At 42.5% G+C, this 22,882-nt stretch overlaps 1 protein-coding gene across 1 annotated transcript in view; it reads left to right on the forward strand.

The window, feature by feature from the left end:
• Positions 1 to 22,882, forward strand: part of trabd2b (TraB domain containing 2B) — a 509,080-nt gene that overhangs the window by 477,361 nt on the left and 8,837 nt on the right. Inside the window, exon 6 of the mRNA XM_068037170.1 lies at positions 6,993 to 7,271. Coding sequence (XP_067893271.1) covers positions 6,993 to 7,271 — 279 coding nt within the window. The remainder of the gene's footprint in view (positions 1 to 6,992; positions 7,272 to 22,882) is intronic.

The raw sequence follows: 22,882 nt of genomic DNA on the forward strand, positions 1-22,882 counted from the left end.
ACATTAGAGGCAGAAAACACTCACAGGAGGGATTGTTGAGGTTGGGTCATTCCAATCCATACTAAAAGCACTCGTGTTCAGGACTGTAGTGCAAGGAGCTGTAGTATTAAGAATTCCAGCTGTGCTAAGGGAATTGGGATCAGAGTCAGCACTGACAATTTTGTGTGGATAAAATGTTAAACCAAAGCCTCGTCTATCATTTCATAGCACAACTAATGACAAGCAGAGGCTAAATGTTGGCCAATATTTTCTCAAGAAACATTCCTATTCAGGAACCCATCGCATGTTTGATTTGACTGAGATACCATGATTTGAAGTATTAAAATACAATATTTCCAGCCAAGGCTGTAAACAAAGAGAGAGATTCCAGAATAAATTTAGTGAATGTGAGTGATTGGATCACATTGTTTTGTCATAGTGCATTTTAGCCATGCAGTCCCTGCACAAAGTCAAAGGGGTCTGATGCATACAGATGTTCTACATGGATTTTACAGATGGCTGTTCAAATTATTGAATCCAACTTTGTTGAGGTTCAGGAATTCTGTAAAAATATATCCTGTAAAACAGGCACAGCCACACATTACAGAGGAGTTTCTTAAATATTCCTGGGGAAAGCTGAAAGTACCTAGCCTGCAGACAATGTCAAATTTTCCATTATTGTTACTGGTCGGTTGATTGTTCTGGCATTATTTTTTAGTATTGAGAGAAAAGAACACTTTTATCTCATTGTCCTAGATGCTATGGTACAGGATAATGAAGCTACCCTGAGGGAAAGTTCAAGTATAAACATTAGTCATGGCTTGGAGTCAAGTTTGTTTCTTTTTTCGTTGGGACTCCAATATTCTAGTGTTAACATTATCAGAAACTCAATTCGATGACTTATACTGTATCAGTATTTCCAAAAATAATCTGCAGGTTGCTGTATTTTGGTAACAAGAAACAGAGGCATTTTTAAGGCATGTTCTGTTTCTCTCATATATTTCAAATCACTCCACAGGACTTTGGTAAAAGCAACAGGAAATATATTGCATTTGAACAGAAGAAAATGTACTTTCACTTGGATTGAAAATGAGTGTAATAAGTCCTGATCTTACCATGAAGGTCACCAGTCTACTAATTTGCAGTGGCTGCAGACAGGCTTGTTATCTCCAAAGCCAGTAGGCCTTGCAAGGACGTTCTTAAGTATCTTCCAAAGACTTTCAGTAATCATGCCTGCCTGTGTAAATAACTGTAGGTCTTCAGCCAGGATCAGATAAGTAGAGCAACATAAATCTTCTTGTTCTCAGATTCTTTTAAGGTGATTTATAATTTATTTTCATGGAATGAAGAATTTGAGCAATATGTAAAGAAAGTAAATAACATATTTCATAAGAATGCTTTTACAAAAAAATATTAAAACAAAATATTTCCACATCATATTTTAGAAGCCATATGCATCTTCAAATGTGTGACTTCTTTTGACTAATCAGTTATACTTTTCTAATACTATGATGTTAAGTTCAAATTTATTATATTACCTTTTAAGAAAAGTTATTATTATATAGTTACATCCAAAAAGAAGTTTTTAAAAAATCTTTGTCGTGACATTCTTTCTAAATGCTTTATTTGATCTGTTGGTGCCTATATTATAATTATGCAATCTTTTAATGAACTTACCCACACAACTGGAAACAGTGGCCCCAAATTTAACTTGAAGTTAGTTTTTTTGTGGGTGAGTTTTGGTGTCAGTTCAAACCCCAGCTCCATTAAGGAGGACAGAGATGGGGAGCTAAGGGGCCCAGTAATGCGAAGAAAACTGCTTCACATAAGTTATATGAGATATTGGAAGACTTATAGGAACATAGGACACTTAGGAGTAGGCCAATCGGCCCTTCGAGCCTGCTCCACCACTCGATAAGATCATGGTTGTTGTCTCAACTCCACTTTTCTGTCAGCCCCCCATAACCCTTGACTCCCGTGTCTATCAAAAATCTATCTAACTCACTCTTGAATAAATACAATGGCCCAGCCTCCACTTCTTTCTGGGCAAGACAATTCCACTAACGACCTTTTGAGAAAAAAATTCTCCTCATCTCCATTTTAAAAGGGAGACCCCTTCTTCTTAAACTGTGTCCTCAAGTTCTAGTTTCCCCCACAAGAGGCAACATCCTCCCAGTATCCATTCTATCAAGTCCCCTCAGGTTCTTACATGTTTCAATAAGATCACCTCTCATTCTTCTAAACTCCAATGGGTATAGACCCAACCTTTTCAACCTTACTTCATAAGTCCTTCATCCCCGGAATTAATCGAGTGAACATTCTCTTGCCAAGGAGTTTCACCACTATGACTGACAAGTCTGCAGGAGTCCACATCCAACATGTGTGGTGTCTTCTCCCAGGGCATCAGCACTTTGGAGTCTACATTGTTACAACCGAGGCAGGAGGAGTGCACTGTTTTTTCTAGTTCCACTTCTCCACAGATCACAACATATATTTAAATGTTTACCCAGTTACTGATAGGGTCAATGATAGACTCTATTTTTATCCCAGAATAAAATACACCAACCAGGTTTCTTTAATAAACAACAAAATTATCAGTTTATTATAAGACAAGACTTAACCAGTAACAAAGCAAAGCATTAACAAACAGATTGAAAGATGAAAGTTTCCTTTTTACCTTAGCCCCTCACACACACACACACACACACATTTAACTGAAAAATAGAGATTTTTTCTTTAGAGCTCTGTTACAAAAAACAAACTTTAGCCAAATACTTGCTAATTCCTAGAAAAAAAAAGATGGAAAGATGTCCTTTTTGGTTTGGTCTCAAATACGCGTAGTTGACTGTCTCTGGGATCTTCCTAGAACGGTTCTTTTCTGTTGACGTTGAACATCAGTTTGGCAGGCTTTCCAGAAGAAATGCGACAACAAGGGTTTCGGGCAGGCTTTTCAGGAGAAATGCAGCATCAATTTCTCTATTTCTTACACTCACATCTAAGAGCTTCGCAAAGAGGTGGAAAAGCTGGCAGCCTTTTCAAAGAGATGGAAAAAGGTTGAGCTGGAGTTTTGTCCTTGGCAGGTTGATTCTTAAACTCCTTTCAGAACACTGTCCAAACTCCAACTGATTGTCCAAAACGAAACCAAAAACAATCTCAAGAGTCAAGCCTCCTGACCGCTATAAATCTTGACCTGTCACTTCTCTCTAAACATCTCCCCTTAGTCCAAAAAGCCCCTGCTGGGTATTTATCTGAAGACAGGTGACTTCCAGTAAGGGTTGTTTACAAACCAAGGCCCCTCACTGTCCTTTTAATGACCCAGTGAAGAGAACATCCATGGAATCCTGTCCTTTTCAGTTTACCCAAATAAAACAATGTCCATAGTTCTAAAATACATGAGTCCTCAAAAAAAAACTTTAAAAATATAAAAGTACAGTCAGAACATGAATAGTGTGATGAGCACCAGAGACACTATAGCTGGGTCTTCATAATTGGAGTCAAGGTTTGCAGCCTGTGCTCTGTCTTAGAGAGGCAGATGTCCACCTTGGACAGGTTGAGGGAAAAAAGAGATAAGGGCTTTAATAGTGCCACTGACCTTCTGCGGTCTGCTGTCCTGTAGATGAGTAGAAATGCCAAGCCCCAGCACCACGGGAATGGTAGTGGCACAGTAGGGGTGACGTGTTGCCCTCTCTCAGATGCCAGCTCCTCTGCTCCTTCACCATCCCCTCAACCATTAACAACCACCGTGACAGTAAGACGGCTCAGCCAGACTGCCTTTCAGCCGGGCCCTCTCAGGATCGAGCTCCCAAAAAGGTACTGGCCTTAAGTGCCTGCACTCAACGGACCCAAATGACTAACATCAGCCTTCCAACAGCTATGCTGAAGCCACGAGGGCAGCACCTCATAGAAGTAGTACAGTTAGTAAACCTTTTGAGAAAAGGACGATGAGATAATCTCGTGGGTAACAAAATAATTAATTGCAATATTATATTTAGAATTAAATTCGATGCCTTTATTACATTTGTGGCTATGGTCTATAGTTTCTTTTTATTACAGCTTCTTAGTCTGCATTGTCAGAAAGTAATTGACATAGATGTTGGCTGATTGATTTCAATGTTCTTCAATGCAGAATCAAGGGAATGGGGAGGTGGTAGCAAGAACTGATAATACTAGGGTCTTTTTCTGACTTATCAAGTAAAGATATTGAACAGGTCACATGCTGCAGTGCACTGTGTTGATCTTCTTTCTTGTGGCTTGTGATGCTTCCTCCCCTTCAGCCAATTCTTCCTCGACAGATGATGCCTCTTGTTGCAGTGCCTTTTCCAACTCCAATGCTTTTTGCGTTGTCAGGTTGTGCAGGCTGCAGCAAACTACAATTACGTGGTCCACTTTATCTTAGCCATGTTTTAAGAACCCTCAGAGTGATTACGGCACCTGAATGTTTCTCGTGGACCCATGGCGCTGATAATATCAGTGTTGCTCAGGTGTAGCTGGATAGCGGATGGGTGTGGAGGGGATTTCCCTTACCTAGAATTACAAAGAACTTTGATGTACAAAAACTGAACATTCAGTCCAACGGGTAAATAGTGGTGTCTATGCTCCACAAGATCCTCCTCCTATCTTATATCATCTCACTTTATTAGCATATCCTGCATTTCTCCCTCATGTGCTTATCTAGCTTCCCCTTAAATGCGTCTACGCTAATCACCTCAACCACTCCATGTGGTAGCAATTTTCATATTCTCATCACTCTGAGTAAAGAAGTTTCTCCTGAATTCCTTATTGTCCCCTAGCTAACATCCTCTACTGATACAGGATGAGTGGAAAAGAGAGGGGTGGGTTAGTGTTGCAGAATGAAGACACTATGGTAGCTAGCAACAGACTTGCATTGTCTTTCATCTGTGATCACATACCAGTTGCACATTGATGGAACAGAAGCCCTTCATCTTTATATCAGCTGATAGATCATCTTCTGGTGCCCTGATAGCTACACAAGCGCATTCTGCTATGCCCCAGAAATGAGGGAAGCTGACCATTCCTGCAAATCCCAGCGCTCTCTCATTCTGGCTGTCATTGTCCATCGTGACGGTAATGTATTGGTTTGCTATGGTGAGGAGAGCATTGTTGTCCTGTTTGACTGTGCACTGTAGATTGGGAAATGTGGGTGTAGCAGCCTGGAAGGACTTTGTGAAGAAATAGTTCAGACGGTGGTGATTTAACAGCCATTGGCAAAGCATGGCCTCCAGTCCAGCAGACAACAGATCCTGCTGGATCATGGCTCTATACATCAGTGACAGCCTGTCTGGTGAAGTGCAGCTTCCTTCTGCACAGCTCCTTAGAAATATCCAAGAAAGTAACTCTTAACTTCTAGATCCTGTGAGCTGCATAAGGCCTTCTCCAAGCAGCCCCCACCTAACCTGCTGTCTTTCAGCAGGCCTAACTGCTTGTTCTGGTCCTTTAGGCTGTTTCTGCTCCTCGTCCTCCAATTGGAGGAAAGCAAAAATGATAAGCAGTGAGTGCATAACTGTGAATAGGTAAGGGGGGAAATCAGAAAGAAACAAACTGGAAGCTCAGAATTACCTTGGAAATGCACTACTCACAGTGGCCTACAGATCCTAATGACCCGCATGAGTGCCCCTTTAAATACAACTTACAGTCATGTCAGTGAATTTGTGAGGCCAATGCCACTTAATTTTACTCTTGGTTTGCTCTTGGGTCACTAGCGCCCCACCCAGTTAAAATCGTGCCAGTATCCAAATGATGTAATCCGACATAAAAACAAGAAATGCTGGAAATACTCAGCAGGTCCGGCAGCATCTGTGGAGAGAGAAGCAGAATTAACATTTCAGGTCAGTGACCTTTCATCAGAACTGGCAAAGGTTAGAAATGTAATAGGTTTTAAGCAAATAAAGCAGGGGTGGGCAAGAGATAACAAAAGGCAAGGTGTTGATAGGGCAGGGCCACAGAGAAAAACTGACCAGAGGGTCATGGAGCAAAGGTAAACGGTATGTTAATGGTGTGTTGGAAGACAAAGCATTAGTGCAGAGAGGGTGTTAATGGACAGAAAAATGAACAGCCCTGGCCCAAAGCACAAACATGAAAAAAACAGTGGATAGGCATATGGTAAGAAAAATGAATGACGGAACGAACTAAAATAAAATAAAAGGATAAAAGAAAAAAATAACTGAAAATAAAAAGGGGGGGCCGTCATGCTCTGAAATTATTGAACTCAATGTTCAGTCTGGCAGGCTGTAGCATGCCTAATCAGTAGATGAGATGCTGTTCCTCGAGCTTGCGTTGATGTTCACTGGAACACTGCAGCAAGCTGGGACAGAGATGTGGGCATGAGAGCAGAGGTCTGTGTTGAAACAGCAAGCAACCAGAAGCTCGGGTTCATGCTTTCAGTTGAGCGGAGGTGTTCTGCAAAGCGGTCACCCAATCTACGTTTGGTCTCCCCAGTGTAGAGGAGACCACATTGTGAGCAGCGAATACAGTGTACTAAATTGAAAGAAGTACAAGTAAATCACTGCTTCACCTGAAAGGAGTGTTTGGGGTCTTGGATAGTGAGGAGGGAGGAGGTAAAAGTGCAGGTATTACACCTCCTGTGATTGCATGGGAAGATGCCGTGGGAAGGGGACGAGGTGTTGGGGGTAATGTAATCCGAACCCTATTTGAACTTGTTTATGAGGTACCCACCTCTTTCCCATGGGTGCATTTGCAACTAGAGTCAGCCCCACAGCAAAAATGGCAGTCATCAGATTTCCAGTGGAGGCAGGGTGGTAAGTCAATTTTTGTGATTTTAACCATTCACCCACCCCATTCCTACTGGGTGAGTGGGGTTAAAATTATCCCAGGATGTTAAGCTGTCTACACAGCCAGTGATTGTTGAAGTTTTGTCTTCCTGCTGTATCAAATGTGTGGAATGAAATGGTATAACGTCATTGGGGATATTAGCCAAGACTTGGATTGTATTGCCGTACTGAAACCTTGATTGATTCTTTTCTTGTTTTGTAAAGGAAACGGACACAGAAAAGTGAGTCATCTTCAGGTAGTTCATCACTTCCGTCAACTCCTTCCACTTCAGTTGATGCATCATTGGAAGATTCTTTGCCAGTTCCTTCCCATTCCTCTCCTGCTGTTGATTTAGATGATGACATAATTTCTCCACACCTCCTGATGCCTGACAGCCTCAGTCAACTGGAAGAGTTTGGCCGCCAAAAGAAGCGGCAGAAGAAGCTGCCGAAACAACAGCGGCAACGACAGTTTAGTGACCTGTGGGTTCGCATTGAAGAGAGGTGGGTTTTGATTTTTTAAATTCTGGAATGAAATTTTGATAAGTGGTGTAATGATGTGAAAGGGAAAACAAAGATCTTCCTTTCGACCATGTACGATATGGTGATGACCCGAATTACAAAGAAGAAACTCAATTGTTCTTTATTTTTGCCAGTGGATTTAGGTATCTCAATCGAACCAATAGCGCAGTTGCTAGTAGACTGAAGCCTGAGATAATGGACTGATATGGTAAGAGAAAAAAGGGTACTGGGAAGGTAAACCTTGACTGAGATCAAATAACATAGCACAGACCGAGGATCAAACTTGGGAATTTCATGGCCTATATGACTCAGTAATTCATCAGTTGGTACATTTATGCACTTGACTAACATATTAATGTCTCCATAACAAAATAGTAATACTATTTTTGATTAACTTTGTGTATTATTGGATTTTATATATTAAAATCTCAGCTTTTGAGGAAGATTGCTCTGATATAATTACATTTCAGCTTAGTCCATTTTAATTCATTTTGTAGCTTGGATTATATTTTTTCAATTTCTTTTAGTTTGCTTTTCATTTTGTGTTAAACTGGATTAACATGGGTTTGAACATTAATATGGTCTGAATGAGGCATTCTAGGTGGGTGGTGTTTGTGTATCTTCAAAAATATGCATTGACAGTTGTGCCAATGGTTCAGTGAGTAAATGCACCATTTTGCTGGTATTGAACCATATAAACCAAAATGATTTAATAGCAGTTCTGCACTGAGTTAGATCATCTCAGCTAGAGTACTGGTAGGACACTTCAATTAACTTCAGCATTTGTGGATTAAGGAGGGAAAGGTCAGCCCAAGTTCCTGGTTCTGATGTGATCCAGTAATTCCTGCTGGAAAGTATATGTATGAATATCAGGTGAGGATTAGTTTGGGCTTGATGTGTTGCTTTCAAAATAGTCACAAAGCCTGCCGACACTCACTGTCAGGTCTTACACCTTTACGATAGTGGGTGAGTTGGCAGAGGACTGACAACCATGGATCTGGAGCCCAGCACATATCAGCACTTTCAAGAGAGGAGCAAAAGGGGAAGAAAAAGTGTTTGAATATTTTCAGACAACACAAAGAGTTGCTGGTTTTGTGGCCCAAAATTTGTATTCTGCAATGCTGCTGTGACTTGGTTAGGGTTTGCAGTGTTATACTTTTCAGGTTTCATTGACTGCATTTCTCAGCTTTTCATCAATTCTAATTTTATTTGTTCATTGTCTTGGTATTCTGAACTCCCTCAAGTACATTTACTCAAGTGTCTTGTCATGTAGACCCCCCACCTGCCAAGAATGAGGCATATTAATTTTGGCATATGAACATTGATTTTAAACTGTTGCTGGAGCGAGGAAATGACTTATTAAACAGATCAGCCATGGCTGGAAAAAACATTTGCATACTAACAGACGGTGCTTGGAGGGACAAAGGGGCTATTCCCTGCTCCAATTTAACCTACAATGGACTTTGAGCACCAGGTATTGTGTGTAAGAAGAGACATTCTAGGGTCGGTTAAGACATGAGAATCCACAAACAGATATGGTCAGACTATCTAGTCACATGACTAACCTGCTTGGCAACCTTGGTTTTTCTGAATTGTACAAAGAGTTTGAATAGAGAAAGACTGTTTGCTCCTGGAGTGAGAAGATCTCTCCTGTCTGCTCCTATCTCTTTCTCACAAGCCTCTGGACCCACTGAGAACACATGAACTTCAAGAAAGAAAAGTTTCCTACCTCACACAAGGTTTAAGAAGAATACTGAGCCCCAACGAAAAGCAAGACCTACCTATAATCAAGGACTTTACATCAAGCTTGAAGAACAGTAACAAAAACCATCTTCAGATATTGCCTCAAACCTTTCCACTTTATTTCTTCTGCTCTTTTCTGTCTCTACCTGCAGTGTGTATCGCGTATGCCTGCTCACTTGGGCGTGTTGCGTATCTATAGGCATTAACCGAATTAGAGTTTAAGTTTAATGAAGTTCAACCTTTTATCTTTAAACCTAAGAAAACCTGTTTGGCTTTATAATTGGAAGTTATTGAACAAGGATTCACCAAGGGGGAGCTAAAAAAGTGGTGTGTTTAAAATTAAACCCTGTTACAGTAAGTCCATGTGAAGGCTGAGAGGGAACCCTGGACCCCTTTCTCACCTGGTCATAACAGTCTATTGTTCAGGCAGTTCATCAGCATGGGCGATGAATATTTGTAGATTGTTCAACCACAAGGAAGGTCACGGCTAAGTTAATTCTGTTCTTGCCCAATGCCCGTACATATGTAAACATTGCATCTGGAATGGGACACTAGCTGACCTCTTACTCCCTAGACAAGGGTGCTGAAGTTAATTGTAGAATTCCTACAAGTGCTCTGGCTAAGGTCATCTAAGTCAACACAGTCTGTGCATTGAACCTCAGACCTTTCTGTCCTGTAGGCCATACTGGGCCCTGAACATACGTAATGGAACCACTGGAGAATATAACTTTCACCTTTTGAATTTTCTCCTTTCATTCTCATTTCCCATTTCATTTATTTTTTAGGTTTTGATTGCATTCTGTTCTCTTTAAGAATATGCAAGACTTTATGTAGAATGCTTGGAGAGCAGGATAATTAATTTCAAACCTGGAGTCTCCAGACCATAGTTGTGAGAGACCAGATTACTCCGTGACAAGCTCACAGGATTTCTGTAGTAAAGGACAAATGCTAAAACACTGCAGTCAGTGCAAAGAATCCTTTTTAAAGACAATTTCTGCATGAAGGTTTATTAATTCTGAAATTCACTCAGAAATGATATCAACTGGCAGAGAAACACTGTTATTATTACCCATTAAATGCTGCATATATGAGCAAGGAATGGGAACAGTACTTGATAACTGTGAGGCATTCTTAGCTTTGCACGTGTGAGAGTAGTCCAACTGGTAGAAGGAACTATCAGGAAGCTGGATTTCTTTGTGCTGTTGGGCATGAAACCCTGATGGCTGATTGCTATTTGAGATGGTGAAGTGCACTCAATCTTCTCAGCTACATATGGAGTTCTTACAGATTGGCAGAAGCAAAGGGCTAGAGAAAGGGAATATGGGGATCAGAAGCTCCTTTTTTTGGCAAATAAATGAGTGACCTTTTCCTTTTACCTAAAATTCTTGACCCATTGGTCCAAACGGCTGCGTTTGCTGACAACGCAAGCACTAGGTGACGCAGTACTCGCACACGCGCAAATGCAGCCTCATCAACTGAAACGTCACTGTCTGCGACATCTCAGGCAGCTGCCTGTAATAAAAATGGCATTGCTCAATTTGTCACAAAAAACGAAGTAAACCCAAACCCCCTCAATGGCCGCATTCGCCGCCTCCATCTCACTCCTAACAGTATCCCGCTCCCTCCTGCCATCGCACTTCTCTTCACCACTTCCTCCCATGCCCGTCTGCTCGTCGCTCATTCCCCACCTCGCTGCTTACTTCTGCATCCCCTCCCTGCCGGCTGCTCGCTCCCAGCCTTGCCGCTTTGGCTGCTGGCTCCCCGCATCACCCTGTCACCCCTCGGCTGCTCGCTCCACTCTCGGCTGCTCGTTCCCTGCCACTGCTCCAGGCGGCACCGCTGGGAGCAATTGGCCCAGGGAGGGAAGAAGCGAGTGAGTGGCTGAAGCAGTGAGGCCAGGAGCAAGAGGCTGGCGGGGTGGAAGTGGTGAGGCAGTATGCGGGGAGCGGCGAGGCCGGGAGCGAGCGACCAGGGGAGTTGGGGGAGTAAGTGGTGAAGCTGGGAGCGAGCAGCGAGGGGGTGGAGCTGGGAGCGAGCGGCTGAGAGGCAGGGGTGAAGTGGCTAGATGGGGTGGGGAGGAAGCGGGGAGGGAGAGACCGGGATTGTGGGGGTGGTGGTGGGGGGGGTGGGTGGGCTAGCAGGAAGCAAGCGGCTGAGAGGCAGGGGTGAAGTGACGAGGTGGGGGGAGAAAGGGGGGAGCGAGAGGCTGAGTTGGTGAGGGGGGAAGTGGTGAGGCTGGGAGCGAGTGGCTGAGTGGGGTGCGGGGGGAGGAAGCAGCGAGACTGGGAGTGAGCGGCTGAGGGGTGAGGGGAGGGAAGCGGCAAGGCTGCGAGCGAACGTCCAAGGGGTGAGTGGAGGGAAGCGGTGAGGCAGGCGGGAAGCAAGTGGCCGAAGCCGGGTACTGTTGCGAGGGAGGGAATGGAGGTGGCAATTGCAATCATTGTGGGGTGAGGCAACGCTCTGACGTCATTACGTCTGGCATCATTGCATAGTGACGTCAGTACGTGAATGCACAGATTCAGACTGGCAAACTGGCAAATGTTCAGATGCACTGATGACGTCAACGATCGCTCTGCACATGCCCTGTGTTGTCAGGAGACACTCCCGGCCCAAACTTACCAATGGACTACACTGATATATTACACAAAGGCAAATAAGCCATTGGGCCAAATCTTCCAGGAAAAATAATGGCGTGTTCATGATGCAAGTCATTATTAATGCGCAAATCGAAAAGCAAGTTCTGGGGAAGAAGAAATGCAACATGAGTTACAAATCTCCAGAACTTGCTGGTCGATTTACACCACTCTGCCATTTGCCTTACACAAGAAACATCTCGCACTCAGCCTTCCTGTTATTTTTAAGAACTCGACAGAGTTGCACATGAACTGCCCATTAAATGCACTGCAGAAAGTTAGGGCTCATATTTAACAGTGTAAGTTCCCTTTTAATTATTTGATAATTGTCAATGCAATGCCAATCAATCACTCTGACTTAAAAAGGGAACAATTTAAACAGTTGAAACTCATTCCTGCATTCAATAAATTCTTCTTAGAGATTTACTTAATTCAATCAGCACAATTTGTCTTCATGTATGAATACAATTAAAGACCCTGGTATTATTCCCCACCTCAGTGGGGACTGAACTTAGTGGGACCTATTCTTCTCCCAAACCTGGCAAAGCTCATCCACACAACTTTAAAAGAGCCTGTGCCTCTATCTCTGTATTTTATCTCTATGTTCACAATCCACGATGAGCGTTAATGCCAGACAAACCCAATCCCTAGAACCAAGGATCTTCCAACACAATGGGTGTTTATTGATTACCAAAACAGCCTAATGAATTACTTAAAATAAAAACAGAAAATGCTGGAAATACTCAGCAGGTCTGGTAGCATCTGTGGAGAGAGAAACAGAGTTAATGGGCTGGATTTTGCCATTGAGGATCAAGTCCCACCAGCAGGGCTGAAAGCGCAAGCTGACCCTGCTCTGGCAGGTGGCAGGACACTGGGGCAGCATTTTACCAGCAGCGGCCAATCAAAAGGCTGGCAGCTCAGCAGCCTCGGCAGTGCCACTGCTGGTGGTGTCCAATGCGGAAGCTGCAGCACGAGGGAGAGGCCGCCTCAATGTCGAGGCGTCCTCAAAGGCATGTAAGTTTTTCTGTGGAAGCTGGGGCCAGGCAGGCAGGCTGCACCAACTGTGGGGGGATGCAGGGCTATTCCTTCCACCTCCCAGCCTATCTCCAAAGGGCTGGGAAAATTCAGCCCAACGTTTCAGGTTGATAAAAGCAAAATACTGCGGATGCTGGAAATCTGAAATAAGAACAAACTACTGGAAATACTCAGCAGGTCAGGCAGCATCTGTGGAGAGAGAAACAGAGGTAACGTTTCAGGTCTGTGACCTTTCATCAGAACTGGTGAATTACTATTGTTTTTAGTCTTTGGATAAACAGCATGAAAGGCTAGCCCATTCACCTTTAACTATCTTTTGTCCCAATGTGTGAATACACTGTGCTTTAGTACACAACCTTTACACGTAACTCTCTTTTTCCCAAATCCTTTCTGTGGAAAAATGGTCCAGAAGTCCCAAAACCTGATAGATATCTACAGAACTGAATAATCAACTGATTATATGGTTTTGGCATAGTGGCATGGGGACAACAGGGAGTCCTGCACAGGCCATGCTAGCATCTCACTGAACTAACATGATACAGCAAAGAGAAATTAAGCCGTTTAAATATATTTATGGCACTCCAGACATATCAGAAATGATGACCTGGGGAATTGGAGGCTGGAATATCAGGCTATTACAGGGATCCCGGTCTCCCTTCAACTAGTTTAGTGTCCTGGAAGACAAAGACTCCTTTTCAGAATAGGTTGTCAGAAACCAATAAGAGGACGATCATTAGTGAAGGATAGCCATATTACAGGGTGTGGAGCACACAGGAGTAAAGTTTTAATGTGGGGGTCCCTTCATCCACCTTTTAGAAATGGGTGCACAACATCTAGAGTGCTGCTGAAGTGTGACAATCATATAATTTGCCATAAATCTGATCTTGATGAACTTTACAAATTGTCTATGTGTAAGCTCCTAGCATTGCTAACTGCCTTTGGCCTGCATTTCTAGTAATAATCACTGAGCTTAGAGCAGGCCTTGGGCCTCTAGGCCCTATTGTATAAAGCACCAGCACCCACAGCTACATCGTTTTTCAGGTGCTGAAGATAGCATTATTTGAACTTACTGTCTAGGTTTACACATAAAGAAAGACTTGCATTTATATAGTGCTTTTCATGATTACCGGACATCTCAAAGTGCTTGACAGCCAATTAGGTAGTTTTTGAAGTGTCACCGTTGTAATGTAGGAAACACAGCAGCTAATTTGTGTTCAGCAAGCTCACAAGCAGCAATGTGATAATGACCGGATAATTTGTTCTTGCGATGTTCTTCTTCTTTGGCCTCCTTGTCTCGGGAGACAATGGGTAAGCACCTGGAGGTGGTCAGTGGTTTGTGGAGCAGCGCCTGGAGTGGCTTGAAAGGCCAATACTAGAGTGATGTTAATTGAGGGATAAATATGGGTCTGAACACCAGAAGATAACCCCCCTGCTCTTCTTCAAAATAGTGCCATGGGATCTTTTATATCTGCCTGAATGGGTAGATGCAGCCTCGGTTTAACATCTCATCTGAAAAATGGCATCTCTGACAGTGCAGCACTCCCTCAGTACTGGACTGGAGTAAGAGCCTAGATTTGTTGCTAAATTCCTTGAGAAAAACTTGAACCCATTGCCTTCGGACATAGGGGCAAGAGTGCTACTAACTGAGCTATGGCTGACATCAAATGATATAATGAATGCTCAACTGAGTGAGCTATGAGAATTCTGCTGGTTCCCATAGAACCCAAACGAGAATCAAAGTCTTCAGAAGAAGGGAGAAAATTGGGGTATGGGTTTAGAACAAAAGAAGTCCCAAATAAATGATACAAGAATTTTAGCTACGCAAAAGATAATTTAAGAATTGTGGAGGCAGGGTGTACTGCAACTTCAGTCATGTGCATAATCTAAGAATAAACTCTTTACAGAATATATCCTAATATTAGAAAACAGCCCATTCTGTTTTATGGAGTAATCTTTGTGAATGAGCTCAGGGTTTAATTACCATCATTATGCTAAGAAATGTGAATAATTTTATTGGAGATTTCATTAGATTTTTGTAATTAATAGTGTTCTAAATGTTGGACATTATTTACTGAAAACAGTGCAGACCTAATCAGATCCCATTGATCTCCTATTTCAAAGTGAAGTTAGTTATTTATATTGTGCCCCAACAGCAAGCCAAACAGGATACTTTTCTCTTTTCAACACCAATGGAAATTTCTTATTCCAGCAGTGAGCTAAGTTTCCTCAAGAAGCAATCTGTCACAATGACAGCTTTATATCCTTTGGACCCAAGGTGTATCTTTTGGATGCCTGAACAAACTTCAATTTAAACCCTGAAGCCCCTAAAACAACAAGGTCACTAAACTGGCATTACATTAGTCACCTCTGAAACTCATTGCTGCCTGTTATGCTAGGTGCAGACAGGTCCTATGAGTCACCTTTGGCTTGGGCTTGGTTGTATACAATGAAAATGTTATGTTAGTGTCCTCTTTCAGGCTTGAGGGTCTCATGGATATTTATATTGACCTCAGGGAATACAGCAACCCATTGAAGTGATGACTGTTATGTCAGGTGGGGTTTTGATATGCTCCTGACTCCAACTTTCCTGATGCTTGATTAGTAGCAGGGGATGACATTCTGCAATCTAAGATGCATGATCTTTGGCTGCAGCTAAGATAACTGCTCTATCAGACTGAAGGTTTACTTTGGGAGTGCATCTGCAAAAATTAGATATCACACTAGATCAAAGTTTGAAATCTAGAAAAACATTAATGAACAAGCTGTTAGAACTTCATTTCAAAATTACAAATGCCTTTACATATGATATGTATATATACCTCCATGGATAAAGAAAGTATTCCTTAAGAATCAGTCTGTCATCAAAGCAGCTTTATATTCTTCGAACCCAAGATTTATCTTTTGGATGCCTGATCTTACAATTTATAACTCAGAATAATTAAATGGAAAATGAATTAATTAGGTCACAATTGTTTATCCCATGGAGTGATTGTACATTTACACTAAAAGTGTCAGTTTTAGCTTGTTCAGCAAGCCAGTACAGGCACAATGAGCTGAATAGCCTCCTTCTGTGCTGTATGATTTTATGAAATAAATTTCAATTAATAGTTTCCCCTATAGGTTAATCTTTTGGATCAGGGTGGCCTTTGGCTCAACCTCGGGACTCTGCTTAGTGCTGATCTCAACTGGAGGAGTGCTGAGACACTACAATTGTCTTTAGTGTCTCTGGATTAGGGAGGGGAAAATAACAGAAAATAACCCAGAGCTCCTGGTTCAGATCATAGCACAGTGGTTGTTGCTGGAATGTGCATGTGTATATGTGTACACGCGTTGTAGTAGAATCCAGTGCGCTTATGATGGTGCCATTGTTGAATAGCCTGCTGAAACTTAGAGGGGAGTTTTAACTTGCCAGGGGCGGCAGGTTAAAAGACCAGAAATTGCCGGCATGTTGGGAAGCCGACAGGAACCTATCAATTTCCACCCAAGTGCATTTGGGAGTGCACAGGAAACCCCCATGAGACAGGCTGATCTGAGGTTTAAATATGTTAAATAGTAATTAACTGCAGTTTTAACCAAGAATTCTGACATATAAATCCATGTTGGCTCTCTCTGATCAGCTGAAAATTTCAAGGTATTCAGTTATCTTATCCTCAATTATAGACTCTAGATATTACCTGACAATAGCTATTAGGCTAACTGGTCGATAATTTCCTGGTTTCCCTTCTCACCTTTATTAAATAGCAGACTGACATGTGCAACCTTCCAATCTAAAGGAAAGGTTCCCAAATGAGGGAACTTTAGAAGATTATAATTAAGGCATCTGCACCTACTTCCTTTAAAACCCTTGGGTGAAAACTATCTGGGACTGGGGGTTTGTCACTCTTCAGTGCCATTATTTTCTTTCTTACTGTTATTTTGCTTACATTAGCTTTGGTGAATCTCTTTTCCTGATTCAATATGAGCTTCCTTGGGATTTTCCGCATGCTGACCTCTTCTTCTGTAAATACTGATGCAAAGCAATTATTCAACATGTCTGTCATGCCCTTATTTTCATTGACAATATCACCATTATCAGTTTTCATTGCTCCATTTTTCCTAATATAATTGTATTTTTTTGTGTTGATTTTGATATCCGTTGCAAGTTTCTTTGCACAGTCCCTTTGGTAGTTCTTTTTATCTATCCCATTCACCAGAATGTGAGCTATTTTTTGCATTTTTGTCTGCTTTTTCTTTTAGTTATATGTTATCTCTTACCTCTTTAGTCAAGAATGGCTGATTTTTTTGGCAAGTAGAGTTCTTGCCTTTCGGAGTATAAACTGGTTCCATATCACATTAAATTCTTTTCTGAACATCTCCCACTGATCTTCTGTCATTTTTCCCATTACCAGACTCACCCAGTTTACTGTGGGCAGTGTCTGTCACATCGCATTCAGTATGGACCAACAAGGGTTTCCAGCATGACATTGCACAGCAGCGAGGGCTAGGGCTTCAGGAGGAGGGGCAAGAGCCTGATGTGGTGAGGGCACCAGTTGCCACTCAATTAAGTTCCAGGGTTTCCTGGAACAGACCGATTGAGGCATGCTTCAGCTAATCTGAGGCAATCCAGCCATCTGGCACCCCAATTCTGAACCCACTGTGCCACCCCAGTCCCCAGCACAAAACAGTCCCCAAGCAACAATCCATCCCTCTCACAGAAACCTGTTGCTCATCTTTTACACTTGGGATACTATTCCTCAGAAGGCAAAAAGCCACTTGACAGGCAGCAAGCAAAAATGGGGAGGATGGAACAATGCAGCTTTGAAATAAGATTTATGGTTTATAAACCTTAAATAGAAATGTGACAATGTAACATAGTGTTAAACACTCAAGTGAATACCCCTGTGAAATAGCAAATCTTTTTGCTTCCTTTTCCTACTACTCCTATGTGGGGCTACTCCTGTGGCTTGAACAGAGCTGGAGGCAGGCTGATTGTTTGCCTGCTCTACCTGTTTAGATACCCTTGGCCAACGTCTTCTTGGTTTTGGAGCCCATGAGAACCTCACCAAAGACTGCCCCATCTACACCCGTGCAGGGTAGACTTAGCCATTTGGACAGGATGCAGCATATGGGGCTTTGATTGAGGGACAGGGGCAAGGGGTCAGGAGTGGATGCACTTTGAGCAGAGTTGGCATTTCATGTGCCCTTTCTCCATCTTTCCTCTCATGACCCACCCGCACTTCTCTGCTCATTGAGAGCTGGAGAGCATTTTGCTGCACTTCAGGGAGATGCTGAAGAGCCAAGGCGAGGCTTTTTCTCCATCCTGCTTAAGGTGGCATTCTAATGTGCAGGCCATTGACCAAGACCAGCATGCACTTGGTTGGTGCCACTTCTGAAGCTCCATGCAGGTGACCACTCTGTCCATGGACTTTGGCATCGGTGCAAAGGCCTGAGACGCCATGGCACGCATGCTCGAGATGGACTCTGCCAATCTGTCTTCAATAGTGTGCACTGCCACTGGAAAGGCTGACGGAACCTCACACATTTTCTGCTACTGCTCCAGTGTAGTCCTCTTTGTCAGGGACCCCCGAGGCATCCGTTTCCAGCTGAACAAGCTTGCGCGTGTCCTGCACCATGCGACAGTGATTCCCCACTGCTGTACCTGTCTCCAAAACCTGTTCCTGCTCACTTGTGATGTATGCTTCACCATCTGACAACCCAACTACCTGTCTTGGTGGCCCCACCGAGATGTGCATATCTGAGCTGCTGGAGGGTCTACATGAGTCATGTGACGATGCTTCCTCAGGATGAGTGACCTATCTGAGCATCCTCCTCCAACACCAGCTCCTAAAGGAAGCTTGTGGTAGATAAAGGACATGAATTAGAATTGATGAGGTGAGAGGATTCCAGCGCCACCTCCTCTGCAGTTGCCAAGGTGGAGATGACTGGAGGGTCACCTCTGATTCTTTGCCTCTCCCTGGTGTTCTTAACTCACTTCTGCTGCAAGGAGAGAAAGAAGACCTCTGAGTGTAAGAAGTGGAATGTTTTAAGAAAATGGAAGAACAACATTCATGGAGGGTCACTGCGAAGTGATGGGTGTGACACTGGAATAAGATGAGGCTGAGTTTCAGTGGTGGCCGAGGTGAGGATGTCAGGAGGTGCCCCAACCTAGAGGGATGGGTGCACTTGCAAGGCCTGTTGGTCTGATGAGTGTCATGCAGGAGATGGCTGGGAAAGGCAGAGTGAGGGTTTTGTACTTGAACGTGCCATGCCACTCACCCCTCCTGCCTTGATCAGGTCATTCAATCTCTTGTGGCAGTATATCCAGGAGCATGGCACCACACTCCTGCTGCTGACCTCCTCAGCCACTCCCAGTCACAGGTTGCCTTCTTCCTCCTATTTGCAGGGAACAGAATATCCCTGCAGGTCACAGCATGGTATCAGGGACAGTTCAGATAAATGTCATGACCCTTTGACAGTCCTTCTGTTGTGACCCTGGCAGGGTTTGTTTCCATAGTGGAGCTGAAACAAACTGACGCAGGTCCTCATTACACCCAACCATTCTACTTTGTCAGGAAACCCGGAAGTCAGATGCAGATGCTGTGGTTGGGTTAAAAAGCCACTGACAAATGTGTTGCTGAAACTTCCTGTGGCACTGCCGGCCTTCTTCGCTGCGAGCAAGTCTGAAAGCTAAAATTCGGCTCTTATTTTCTAAACTCACACATGAAGAATGGTCACTTGGGTAATTACTACCTCTGGAATTATTTCTCAAATGAGTCAGCACCTTCAGGAGAGGAGCACATAAAATGTTTTGGAGAATTTCAATTAAAAAAAAAAATTATATCATAAAGTTAATCTCAGGTCTATGGTAAGAATGGCCACCAACAACACTTGGTGATGCAGTCAGGATGCATCATTGCTATAAAACATGATTAGGCCTCCTCCCACCCCACATGGCCCCTAATTAGCTGCTTGCGGTTGGTCTGTTGCTACATCCCGGAGCAGCTCGGCATGCAATGGGAGTTACTCAGTGTGGGGTTGATGTTGTGGATGTGCCTCATTTATACCATGTTTTTTGAACTGAAAGGTTCAATGAATTTCAAAACTTGTACTAGAACTGAATCAGTTCATTTCTGAATACACCAATATTTTCAATCAAAACTCTGCAGTAATACGGCTTCCGGATGCTTTCAGTTCCAGATTTAGTGCCCTGACATGAATCATGCAATGATAGACTGATTGAATGTCATTCCATGGCATGGAGTTCTCCAGCCCTAAAATTGTTCATAACTGAAAGGAATCATTTAGCAGACTTGGTATAGTTAGCCCAAAGAATAGATTCTACTTCATGAGAGCACAACGTAAGAATGTTTGTTTATAATTTGAATAAAGGCTACTTGTTTCGAGAAGGTGGTGGTGGGCCTTCTATCTTTATAGCAGTTTCATTGATATGAGTGACTGGCAAGGCCATTTCAGAGGGCATTTAAGAGTCAACCACTGTGGGACTGGAGTCATAGATAGGACAGCAGGTTTCCTTCCTAAAGTGAACTAGCTGGGTTTTTATTAACAGTATTACTGATACCATTTTTTTTATATTTCCAGAACTGGTTCAAACTCTCAAGCTGCTATGGCAGGCGAGGGGGGTTGGGGAATGAATTTGAACTCATTTCCTCTGGATTACTGGTCCAGTAGCATTACCATTATGCCACTGTATATGTATGTAGGACAAGAAAATCTTGTTCAACCCATCAAGTCTGTTTCTGATGTATCAGAACAAAAAAACCTTTCTGGTTTTTGGCTGCCTGTATGTGTGTAAGAGTTGAGAGAGATTAATCTGTTCCATACAGGAGGCCTAATATCACTCATAATTATATGATGGTATGTAGTGCGAGTAACAGATACATCCTTGAAATGTATACATGCAGTACTGAACTGAATGAGCATTATTTCCTGAACACTTTCAATGCAGGGCCCCTTCTAGACCTTGAATCCAAGAACTGGTTTTGCAATGAGCTGTAGAAATATTCACTGTAAAAAAAATGCTGGGTGTAACTCAAATGTGTGTTGGCACTTCAAGTAACCATACTGTTGTAGTAGAACTGGAACTATTTTGTCACTGATCTAATACATAAAAAACCTATTCTATCAATCTGACGCATACACTTAAGAATTTTTTTAGGTGAAAATCTGTTTCATATTAGAAGCTTGTCTGCTTCAACTTTCTCTTTTTCCTTATCATCAGATGAAATACTTGTTATATTGGGCAGTTAAAATGATTCATACCATATGATAGTCTACAGAACTGTGTCTTTTCTATTGTGCGTTAAATTCGCCGTCTCATATCTTTGGAGCAATCCTTGTGCAAGATTTTATAATGAGCTGGTATAATGGGAAAAGCACATTACAATGGGAAAAGCACATTTCTCAACCTAGTCAGCAATTGTGCTCACTGTGAATTACTGGCCTAGAAAGCCCAAAATGTCAACCAGCCTTTTCTTGTGGTTTTTCACATTAGTTGATACTTGAATCTTTTTCATAGGTAATTGCACACTAGGTCATATTTGTGGCATTCTAATTGCTATTCCAATGAAATGAAAGCCACAATTTTAACGGGGTGGGAATAGAGGCTGGAAGTGAGCACAAACTATCCTGTCACCCGGAGTATGAGGTCTAGAAAATTTTAATCCCCTACCCTCATTTACATGCCCAATACTGACTCTCGCCTGAGGCTGACAGGATTGATATCACTGCTGGTGGGCGAAAGTCAAAATACCTGGTGGAGGTGGGGGGAAAGGAGTCAGGCTGCTGCCGGAGGTCAGCAGGTACAGTCCCCTAGGTAAATAAGGAAATGTGGGGAATTGGAAAGGAGGTGGGAGGAAGCCCGGGGCAAGGGAGGCCTGAGGTACCCTTGCATACTTCATGTGTTCTGGTGGCATAGGTTCCTGCAGGTTGTGTGACAATACTGTTTGATGAATGATTGACTGAGTTTAGAAGATTAGATGAGTGTGTCATTTTTAGTCTATTTTGTTGGTTTACAGTATAGGTTGCTCCAATCAATTGATTGTTGACACCAAAGACTACAGTTCTGCTGATGTTAGCATATTGTTATGTAACAAACTCACCTCTCCAGTATTCTGGGGGAATAGAAATAATTTTTAATTAAGGGAAGAGATATTTTAAATAATGAACTATTGGAAGTTGGTGCTTCAGCTTCATCTGTAGGTGATCATCCCTCTATTGGTGCAGAGTACTATAATGGCAGTGCAGTGATGTACTGGGAGCAAAGCCATTCATGAATTTAAATGTTGAAAGGTAATCATAATAAAGCAGGTTGGACTGTAAAATGTCGTATTCTTTAAAATGCTCCATGTTTAACACTTCAGACACCTCCTACAGGCCAACACATAATCAAAAAATCATAGGGTGGAACTTCCTGAGTATATGTTCCCAGAAATACATGTAATCAGGGTGTAAAGTAAATGTCCGATGTAAAAGATCAAGGAAACTCAGGCTCAATGCATTATGCACCTAATTATGCTACACCCGAATTTCCTCGATCTTTTATAGTCATCTTTCGATCCCTATGTTCGAACACATCTTAGCTTATTATGATGGCTTGGACCCTAGGCTAAAAAAATATACACGCAAAGTTCCTGCAATTACACTGGTTCAAAGTAGGTGTAAAATTTAGCACAGAATTTTAGCCGAGCTGCAAACAAACATTTTTCTGTTGTTTTATTGCCATTTACCTGAGCGATTTCTTTTTACTATTATCCTCATTGAGGTCTGCTCTGTATTTTCTGTTTCTTTGAATGCATTTTTATGGCACCTGTATAAGTCAAAAATTGCAAATTCTCTACGATTGCATGTTCTTAAACATGCTGTGCCTAATGTGCATGAACGCTGATTAGAGGGTTAATTTTCATTCTTAAAGATGAATATATGGTGTGAGTTCAGTCCTTTCCTCAGGCCCCAGTTGCTTATGCGGATTTTGCTTGTCTATGCACATTTTTACGCATGTTACTGAGATTGGAAGTAAATTTGGGTGTAGGTAGATATCAGTAAAACAGGCCCACAAATAGGCATAATTTTGGGTGTCATTTTCTGATTATTTCCCCACAGGCAATCCCTCTTCAATATTTTATTGGCAGGATAGAAGGCACTGTCATTTTAGAAAGCTCCATTTGCAACCTTTTATACATCCGG

Source organism: Heterodontus francisci, chromosome 8 (genome assembly GCF_036365525.1).
Source record: "Heterodontus francisci isolate sHetFra1 chromosome 8, sHetFra1.hap1, whole genome shotgun sequence".
Classification (NCBI taxonomy): Eukaryota; Metazoa; Chordata; class Chondrichthyes; order Heterodontiformes; family Heterodontidae; genus Heterodontus; species Heterodontus francisci.